We start from the raw sequence: 10,594 nt of genomic DNA, 5'->3' as shown, positions 1-10,594 counted from the left end.
TGCTAGACACAGTTCAAAGGTTTGAGCGGGCTTTTGAGAGGTTTGAGAAGCAGGATCCTTATATGCTTCAAGAGTTAGAAAATCTGCCAACAAAATCTGATTGGACAAAAGCTAGATTCTTGGTAATTTTTTTGGAAAACTTTTATCAGCTAACTGTGAAGGTTTTCGGTTCCAAATATGTGACTTCAAATAATTTTTTCACTGATATTAGTCACATTCATGGCATTTTAATTGAAATGACAGCAAGTGATAATGATGAATTGAGTTCAATGGCAAGATCAATGAAGGAGAAATATGAGAAGTATTAGGGAAAGATTGAAAAGATGAATATGCTGATTTTTATTTCCTCCATGCTTGATCCTCGAACTAAACTTGAATACCTTGAATTTGTGGTTTGCCAAATGTATGGTGAGTCCAATGGTACAACAATAGCTGGCCTTGCAAAAGATGCAATGTTTGCGCTGTTTAATGAATACAAGATGCTCAACACACCTGCCTCAAATTCTGCATCTCATGCTTCATTTTCAAGTGAATCTCAAAGGAGTAAAACTACATTTCATGGACATGGGAATGCCTCTAAAACAATCACTGATAGGTACAAGTTGGAGTTTAAGAAGAGAAAAATGGAACTTGGGGGCAGGGATGCAAAATCTGAATTAGAGAAATATTTGAATGAGGATTGTGAGGAAGATGATGATAGATTTGATATCTTGTTATGGTGGAAGGCCAATAGCCTTAGATTTCCAATACTTTCCAAAGTTGCTCGTGATGTGTTAGCAGTCCCAATTTCTACCGTGGCCTCTGAATCTGCTTTTAGTACTGGAGGTCGTGTTCTTGATACATTTAGAAGTTCTTTGACTCCTAGAATTGTGCAAGGTTTAATATGTGCTCAAGATTGGCTTCGGTCCTCCAAGACAGAATTAAATGTAGAAGAAAATCTGGAAGAACTTGAAGCCTTTGAATCTGGTAAGCTATCAAAATTTTTATTGTAGAATTTGAAGTATTTCTTTATTTCTAATAATTGCCTTTATGATACTTCATGAATTTTGTTTGTTCTTGCAGAGTTGCTGAAGACCAGAACTGAATCAACTATAATTGACCTTTGAGAGGTCACAAATGCTGAAGTTTGCATTTTGAGAGTTGAACCAACTCTTCTTGACTTCTTGCAAGTTGCAGTTTCAATGTAATTGGCTTTCTGGATTGCAACTCTTCTTGTGGCTTTCTGGATTTTCGTTTGTGGATTGCAGTTTCTGGATTGTGAATTGTGGATTGTTTCTAGATAATTGACCTTTGTGGCTTTGTGGCTTTCTGGATTGTGGAATGTGGATTGTGATTTCTGGACAAGTTAATTCAGACTTTTATTTCTGTTGAGTTATGATTTTTGGATTGATTTATGATTTTGGATCACTATAATTTCTGATTTGTGGATTTGTTTGTGATTTGTGATTTGTTTGTGGATCAGTGTAATTCGTTTGTGGATTTGTTTATGATTTCTGGATTTCAATGATCAGTGACTCAGTGTAATTTGTGGATTTGTGATTTCTAGAGTATTTTGTGATTTGTGACCAATTACATTCGATTAGTTTGTAATTTGTGGCTCGGTTGTTTGCTGATGGATTTGTGGATCAGTTTGTAATAGCATTGTTGTTTGCTGATGAAAAATGGTCCAAAGAAGCAATTTTCACGAATTCGATTAAATCGGTAAAATTTCGTTTACCGAATTCAATTCGGATTGAATTTGAATTCAATATTTCCTATTTCGAATGCGAATTAGGTCGAATATTTCCAAAACCATTTACCGAAAATTATCGATTTCAACCTATTGAATTACCAACTTCGAATTCGATGCTCACCCCTATTGCAAGAAAGGGTTAATATAAAACAAAAATTTTACCTCACCGCTCCCTTACGTGTTTCACTCACCCTCGTGTATTACTCAAGTGTTTTTAAACACTCTAATAATCTCACCAATCACTTCTCAAGTCACTTGATTGCCTCTCTTGAAGAAATCAGAATTTCCCAATGAGTATCAACCAAACTTTCACCAAGCTTCACACTAGATGGTGGCGGTTTAAGGCTGGAATTTTTTAGAGTGAAATGGATTGATATAATGCCTCAAAACTGTATTAAAACAAGCTAGAAAACACCAGATCTGTCTGCACAAGAATGACTCAAGAATTTGAAAACTTTGGACTTTGACTAGTGTCTCAAATTAGGAAATTAATAACTAACTAAAACCTAGACTGACTTGGATTCGTTTTTGGACCCTTAGACATGATTTTACAAGCTAGAAAGACACCCAAAAACATGACTTATATTGCCGGTCAGATTGCAAAACTTGGCTAAAACAAGAAACAATGGCTAAAATTTTTGAAACCTAGAAACTCTTTACTCGATTGCACCCTTGGCCAGAATTTTGGAAGTTGAATCCAAATGGTTCTTGGATTTTATTTTGGAGTATAAAAGCTACTGATTTTTGGAGTAATTTTTGTGTATAAGTAGCTAGCAAAATCTGAATTGGATTAGTTATATGATGGCTAGGGTTTGTTAGCAATCCCAAGTCAACTTGGTTTCCAAATCAGTCTTGCCTTCTTGTTTCAATCCAAGAGTGATCCGACTTCTTGTTTCTTTTTTTTTTCACAATGACTCTTTTTTTCTTTTCTTTTCAATTTCAGATCAAACACTCAGGACAAGAATTTAAGCTGCAACAAGAAACAAGAATCAGCCGCTACTTTGTTCAAGAAATAGGAACTAGGGTTTTGCAAGAATTTCAAGATTTGGAAACTTTTGTTCAAGAATTCAAGAAACCCTAATATTTTCCCCAAGAACTTCAAGATTTGTCAAGAAAGTATCCAAGATAATTCCAAAAATCAAGATTCTTATCAAGATACTTCAAGAATCCGATATACTTACAAGAAACAAATGTAAATAGCCACAGTAGGTGCAAGAAACACAAAGCCCTAACACACTTTGTCAAGAAAACCCTAGATTGAGCTTCGGATTTTCAAGAACAATAATGACCAGAAATTTTTTTGGGATGAATAGTAATGGTGAACAGTGTCGTGAACAGTAGCGTAAACAGTGCTGATTTTTTTTTTCTGACTCTAAACAGCTTCAAGACTCAAGAAACAAGATAACAAGACAAGAAACATGATGCAAATAAGAATGGAAGTTTGAACAGCCAATAAATCACACAAACATCAATGAAGAACGAGAAACCCTAGAATTCTATAAGGATTAAACATGGACAGAATTGAAACAATGAAAACTTACAAAGACACGAACAAGATACACTTGATATCATCAATCTAGCTCTAATATCCAAGCTGATACGAACCCGTTCGAAGGTATGAACTCGTATCCCACGTAGCCCTGGACCTAGATGAAGAAATCAAGTTGGAGTGCGGAATAACACTTGACCCGTCTAAACTTTAAGATTATGAACCTTCAATTGAATCTCAACCCACAATCAAATGATTTAGTGAACCAATGTTATTGATAGAAGGCCACAACCAAGGTGTGTACTTGATTGATAAGTTCAAATTGAATAATTTAAGAAAACTCTCAAGTATTCAAGAAAAGCTCTCTTGGACAAGAGAAGTGAATAAAACTCACAATTTTGATGTAAAATCTGATTAGCCAAAACATTTGGAAAGACTAGACTATTTATAACCTTACATGGACTCAAAACCCTAAAGTGCTTTGGAATTGTTTAGAAACCCTAATGTGATTTGGAATCATTTATTTTCCTAAAACTAGCAATTCGGCTCACTTGAGAGACTAAGTTGGCTGAATTTAGTTACATAAATAAACTAATTAAAACAGGAAATAAATCAGCACTTAAATCCTTGCTATCACTATTTAATCAAACGACACAACTACTAAGGGAATAACTTAACTAAGCTAGTTTGCTTCTAACTCTTCATATGTTTGAATGGGGATTTGGATTTGGATCTTCATGTTCTTATCAGGCTATTACCAGAAGATAAATATTAATAGATGACATGGAAGAAGTTAACAAAGATACATCGTGCAATAAGAAAATCAGATATAGGCATTTGAAGGACAACAAATTAGCACTATACCTCCAGAAAGAAGTGACGAAGTGCAGGTCAGTGTAATAGAAGAACGTGAGCAATTTTTTAATTGTAAATTACTATTAACACTATCTAATATCTGCATGATTGGATCCGTATTTGAGCCTTCTCCAGAAGTGAAAGATGAGTCACACAAATTAACACGATCTCAGGTAACAAGCTCAGATTCACTATTAAGTGAACAATTTCTATCATCACCTAAACAAGCAGAAGTTGGAATATAATGATTTGTATCATCACCTAAACAAACACTAGTCTGAACATAACCAAGCGGAGTTCTAGAAAAGTAACGTCCACTATTTTCTCTAGACCTCTAAAATTGAATTGTTTCAGTACAAGAAGACATAGTAGCGTTTCTCCTCTTTGCAATTTTACGCTCTTGGCGACGACTAAGAAGATTAGCCTTCTCATTATTTGGCATTTCTACATACCTTTTACGCAGAAAAGGAGATCAACATTCTAGCATTCTTGTTCATCTTTGGATAATATAGATAAAAAAAAAGATAACAAAACAAGAGCCAGGAACATGAGAGCCTTTAAAAATAGATTTAAAAGACAATAGCAAGTTATATAGCAGACACAAAACAAAGGATGATTTTTAAAAATTCTATAAAAGGGGAGAAAGACAGAACAGATAATTTAATGATCAAGAAGGAAAAGGCACACAAGCTCGTCGAAACAAGCAGAATAGGAAAATAAATAGCATTTCTTTTAAAGGAATGCACCAGAGTAAATACCTGAAGCAATAACTGGAACAAAGGAAAACCACAATTGAGATGAAGCAGCTGAAACAAAGCTATGAACCTAAAGTCACAAATGATTAAGTGTAAAATTTTGTCAAAGAAAAAATTATAATACAATAATAAAGAGTAAAAAAAAAGTTGCAGACAACAATAAAGAGTAAGGAAGACTAAAGCAAAAAAATTATAATACAACAGAGACGACAGCCTAACAGCAACACAGAAAAGGTGCTAAAAACACACAAATAGAGCTGAAATACTAACTAATTCAGCAACAACTACAGCCATTTAGCAGGCAGTGGTCAAGTACTTCTAAAGTGTAAAACAAAACCAAAAGCTAAATAAACATAAAGCTAACAAAAGAACCTAACATGGCAATTTGGTCAGTAGATCATCTACTGTTACGGTACCAATAATAAAGTTGAAGCCACGATGTCAAAGAACAAAACCAAAGAAGATAACAAAAGCATAGTAAATACACAAAAAAAGCTTGACAAAAACAACAATTCAACTACACTAATGCACATTTTTCAATCCTCCCATGAAGAGATTTGAGAGGGGAGCCACTAAGATAACCAGAAGAAAACTAATGCACAAAACAAATGATGCAGGGCAACATGCAGAAGTTCATTTAAGAGATAAAAATGCAATCGAAACAAAGATAAAGGTTGAAAAAGGAAAAATATATAGGGCACAGTAAAATAGCTTCATAAAATTGCAGAAGAGCTCACTTGATATTGTCAAATGGTGAACAAGAAGGAAAAGAAGCAACAACAAAATAGCCACTGCCATACCAACTAGTAACAAAGAAACTCGGAAAAGTAATTGCTTTCATTATCACTATCACCTAAACCACGGGAAAGAATGACAAAATCATGGAGAAAATGTATGGCAGCTCACCACAGAGTCACGTTGCTGACCTTCTCGAAGAAGGAGCTGAATTTTTGGCTAACCAAACCAAATGTGACAAAGGCCACATGTAAAACCCACAATTTTTGGGCTCATTTTATCTTGCCCAATTTAATTAAATGGTAATTTATTATGGGTAAAAGCAAAAATATTTGCAGATTAGGTTAAATTGTAAATTAAGGAGTAAGATGAGATAAAATAGGGTAAAAGTTCACCATAGTTAAAACTCCTATCTAAACTACCTACTAGTGGATGGTTATTAGGGTTTAACAGACTTATCAAAACAACAAAGAAAAAAAATATAATAACCTATCCCCAACCTTACCTTTCTTTCGTCTGCCTCTCTTAGAGCGAGAGCTGTCAGAGAGTAGAGAAAGAGAAGAAGGCGTTGCTGTCAATCAGTTAGGCAACTAAGCACCTAAACCTGTAAGTCCCAGATTCATGTGAAAACTCCTCGTTTAAATTCTATTAGTCGGATTAATTATTTTAAAGATTTTACAGATTGTATTATGTTACATATATGTCTACAAGAAATTTAGGAGGATTCATATTTGGATTAGTAGAAATAGGGTGTTAGATTCTGATCTTTGGATGAATAAATTGCCCAAATCTGTTGAAGAAAAGAAAAAAAAAAAAAAAAGAGAAGAGCCAGCCGCCGCTGCCCTGTTTTGGTACAACGCCACACGGAAATTGGCGGCAGAAAAAAAATTGGCAAAGGTTGGTCTTCGGCCAACCCAAGATAGAAAAAAAAAAAAAGAATGCCAGCATATGTTGCTGACAATAGGCCAGCAATGGCAGAAAGCCTTGGGGGTCACAAAGGATCCCAATGAAAGAATTGGCCATCGGTCAACCAAGTCAAGGATGGTTGGCCAATGGGTCCAACCCAAAGGAAATTAAAAAAAAAAAAACAAAAGGGGGGAGAAAGATGGTTGGCCTTTTTGGCCAACCAATGAAAACAAAGGGTCGCCAGAGAGTCTAGCGACCATGGTCAAAAAGAAAATGATTGGCCTTCTGGCCAACCATGGCTCTAACCCGAAGAGGAAAAAGGGATAATTTAGATGTTAACCAAATACAAGATAAAATAAATAAATGTTTAATAAATAAATTTTGAATATAACTAGTCCATTTTTATAAGTTATCATAGGTATTAAAATTCAGGACCCAATTTAAAGTAATTGTTAGAATTAAAGTATTGGTCATGTAAAACTTATATTTAATTAATTACGTCTAAGATAATTAAAGAAAAATTTAGGATATCTTAATTTAGCCTTATGAGGCTAATGTAGACGAGGTGAGATAAATTTATCATAGTCATAATAATAATAATAATAATAATAATAATAATAATGCTAATAATAACAACAATGATAATAATCATAGTAGTAAATAATAATGCTGACGATAACACTAATAATAATGATAGTAAATAATAAATAATAGACAATAATAGTAAGGATATTAACAATATGGACATGGAGGAAATAAATTGAGGATATGAACGAAGATAAAAATATAAATACGAGTGGGATAAACTAATACAATAACAATTGTAATAAGCCAATATATATATAAATGTACATGTGTACATAAATAATAATAACGCTTACACACGCATAAAAGTAAAAATAAAGGGAAAGGTAATAGTAACTAGTGAACATATATGTATGTGGTAATTAAGAATGAATTAACGTCGATGAGGACGATACTAATAATAGTGAATAATTATAAATTATAAATGAATATAGTAAGATAGTAGTCAAGATAGTAAACAGGATTATGAATAAATTATTTTCTTTTAAATTAGGAAACTTCGCAAAATGAACATTTTCCAAATTAAGAAATTTTCTAAAATAGAAACCTTCCAAACTAGGAAACTTTCCAAAAATAGAAATCATCCAGTATGAGGGGAATGCTATTAGGGTCCATATAATGGTCTAAATATGAATCTTGTACTTATTTAGAGGTTGTATATTTATGCATTTATAGGAAGTAGCAACTAATTAGGAAACATATACATTTGATAGGTGCAATACAAGGATCTAAGGTAGTTCCACTCGAGCAGCCAAACAGAGGTAGGTGGTACTTACCCTTCTGGGATTTCAAAGGTGCAAAATGAAATTCTTGTTTTCAATCACATTTTGTTGTGTTGACTCGAAAGATGTTTGATTAAATGCTTTACTTGGATATTTATGAAAGCTATATTTTACTATACAAAAATGGACCATGAGACTTATTTGAAATGTTTTGATATGTTCTTATATACAAATTGAGCTGAATCTTTTATGAAAGCAAAGAATTATGTATATGATATATGTAATGAATTTTGACAAGTAAAGCTCAGAGCAGTCATGAAATAGACGATAGGGGCTATAGTCCTGTCTAATCACCATGGTAGCCTGGTATAAGGTCCGGCCGATTGGTAAGGTCATAGTAACCTGGTATAGAGTCCGGCCGATTGACAAAGTCTGGTATAAAGTCCGGCCGATTGGCAAGGCCATGGTAGCCTGGTATAAAGTCCGGCCGATTTACCCCAAGAATGAAATGAGATCAATCGATAGTCATGAAATCTATTGGTCGCCCACCTAGAAGAGGTTTAATCTCTAGGCTGAGTACTCAATAGCCAGCAATTGCATGTACTTGTTATGAGCTGATCTGACGGAATGATTTATGAATTGATTTGAAATGAGACTTATGAACTGATATGAGTTGATTTACGAATGGATATGAAGAGATTTGTGACTTGAGACGAAATGATTTATGACTTTACAATTTCTCATGTACAACTATCAATAAGATGCTTTTAAATTGCTTGTCATTCTTTACTACTGATTTCTTTATAAATAATGTTACTTTCAAAATTACGGATGTGAATAATATGCAAACGATTTGAGTTGTACTTATATATATATATATGTGTGTGTGCATCTATAAAATTAAGAGTGCATGGTCCAACAGAGGGGTAAATATTATCTACTGAGCGATGTGTCGCTCAACCCACTTCTTACCATTTTTGCAGATTCTGAAGAGTATGAATTGGTTTACGTAGAAGACCCTGAGGATGACTTTTATTAGTTTTAGATGAATAGAAGTTGGCAGGCTTGTTACGTCCAGTTGTTAGTCTTACTTACCTTTGTTTCTGCTGTTTCTATTGGAGAATAAATGTACGAACGTCTTGATTATTTGTAGACTTTCTTTTATATGTAATTCGTACCGCACTCTATTTAGTACTGTCAAAGTTAATTAGTTAATGTAGTCTTGTATTCCTGAGTGGGACTTGGGAGTACGGCAGATGTCATGTGACGAGCACGTGCGGGCTCGAGACGTGACACCACATTACTAATACACCTTTGAAAAAACACAGCAACTCCAAAATTCAATAAAAGGTCCGGATGTAAATAGGGACAAACCAAAGCGCTAAAACCGTAATATCAACGGATTTGTGAGCCCAATGACCACATTACCAAACAACTTCTTCACTATTTGAGCAGGAACTACAAGGCCAAAACAATATACAAAAAATTTAACAACAACAGGGCCAGCACACAAAAGTCAAATGGTGAACAAGAAGGAGAAGGAGCAGCAACAAAACAGCCACTAGTGTGAGGACCCGAAAAATTTCTTATATTTTTATCGAATATTAATGGTTTAATTAAGTATTTATCCACCTGTTTTCCCCAAATAATTTATTACGACCATTTGAAATCCATTCGTATGGAATAATGTCTTCCTTATGCTTTTAAACGTCCTGTTAACAACTTCAATTTTCGGATGATTGTTTAGGTGAGAAATAATGAACACGAGTGTTTCAAGGTGATATTATATTTGAAAGTATGATTATCCTGGGGAAATTAAGAACGGACAATAGCAGATTAAGAAAAGTTAATCGATAATTAAAGGTGAATAAGTTCTAAGTGAGCATATACTACTCACGCGTGGATAGTTTTCCAAAAGACGCATGGATACAAATTTATTGGAAATTTGAGGAGTTAATACTCGACTCATGTGAGGACTCGTAAAACTCCTATTAAAACCCTATTTTGAGCTGATTTAATTATTTACTTGTTCATTTATTCCGAGTATTATTTTCTAGACCTATTGAACCTAATTACGTGAAAATATAGCTTCATTATATTTTTTTAAAGTGACTTGTTTCAAAAATTAATTTTCGGGAGCGCGTTTAGTGAGAACAGTGAATAGTGGATGGAAATTTTATCCGATTGAGAGTACAATAGGCTTGGAATATTAAAGACTTATACAATGGATCTAAATTAGGTATTTTAACGATTAAATACTCAAGTGATAGTTATTAGTATTATCGTTATAAGGATTTCTTGGAGGTTTCGCGTTATCGCGCTTAAATTGGTGGTACGCGTTTTCACACGCGCGATTTTAATTGAGGGACTTTAGACCCTTATTTTAGAACGAATAAGAGTGAATAATATTTATATGAATATAAGTGCATTAGAGGTTTAGTGCACTAGTGAAATAAACTTGAAAGGAATCGAACCCAAAATGCGCGCGTACACGCGCAAGAAAGAGTTGACTTTCGGCGAATTGTGGCCACACATTTAAGCTTACTTTAGAAGCTTTATTTCAGCATATCACACGCCTCTTTCCCTCTCATTTGGCCGAACCATCAGCTGTAACAAAACAACTCCAAGTTTTGCAAATTTCATCTCCAAATCTTACTCAAACCTTCACCAAATTCAACCAAAATTTAGCTACACTTAGCTCAACACTTGGGAAGTTCATTTAGCTATAAAAACAAGGAGCTTTCCATGGTTTTCTTGGAGTTTCAAGGGACCGAAATTCTGCTCTTGTACACCCACCAAAGTAAGTAATGATCCA

General features: G+C 34.1%; 1 protein-coding gene across 1 annotated transcript; it reads left to right on the top strand.

The window, feature by feature from the left end:
* Positions 1–323: 323 nt before the first annotated feature.
* Positions 324–1,106, top strand: LOC140016443 (zinc finger BED domain-containing protein RICESLEEPER 1-like). The gene is made up of 2 exons (XM_072069964.1): positions 324–966; positions 1,063–1,106. The coding sequence occupies exons 1-2, from the start codon at positions 324–326 to the stop codon at positions 1,104–1,106; spliced, it is 687 nt and encodes a 228-aa protein (XP_071926065.1).
* The last annotated feature ends 9,488 nt before the right edge of the window (positions 1,107–10,594 follow it).

This window comes from Coffea arabica, chromosome 11c, assembly GCF_036785885.1.
Source record: "Coffea arabica cultivar ET-39 chromosome 11c, Coffea Arabica ET-39 HiFi, whole genome shotgun sequence".
Taxonomy (NCBI): Eukaryota; Viridiplantae; Streptophyta; class Magnoliopsida; order Gentianales; family Rubiaceae; genus Coffea; species Coffea arabica.
This window is presented reverse-complemented; position numbering and strand designations above follow the sequence as displayed.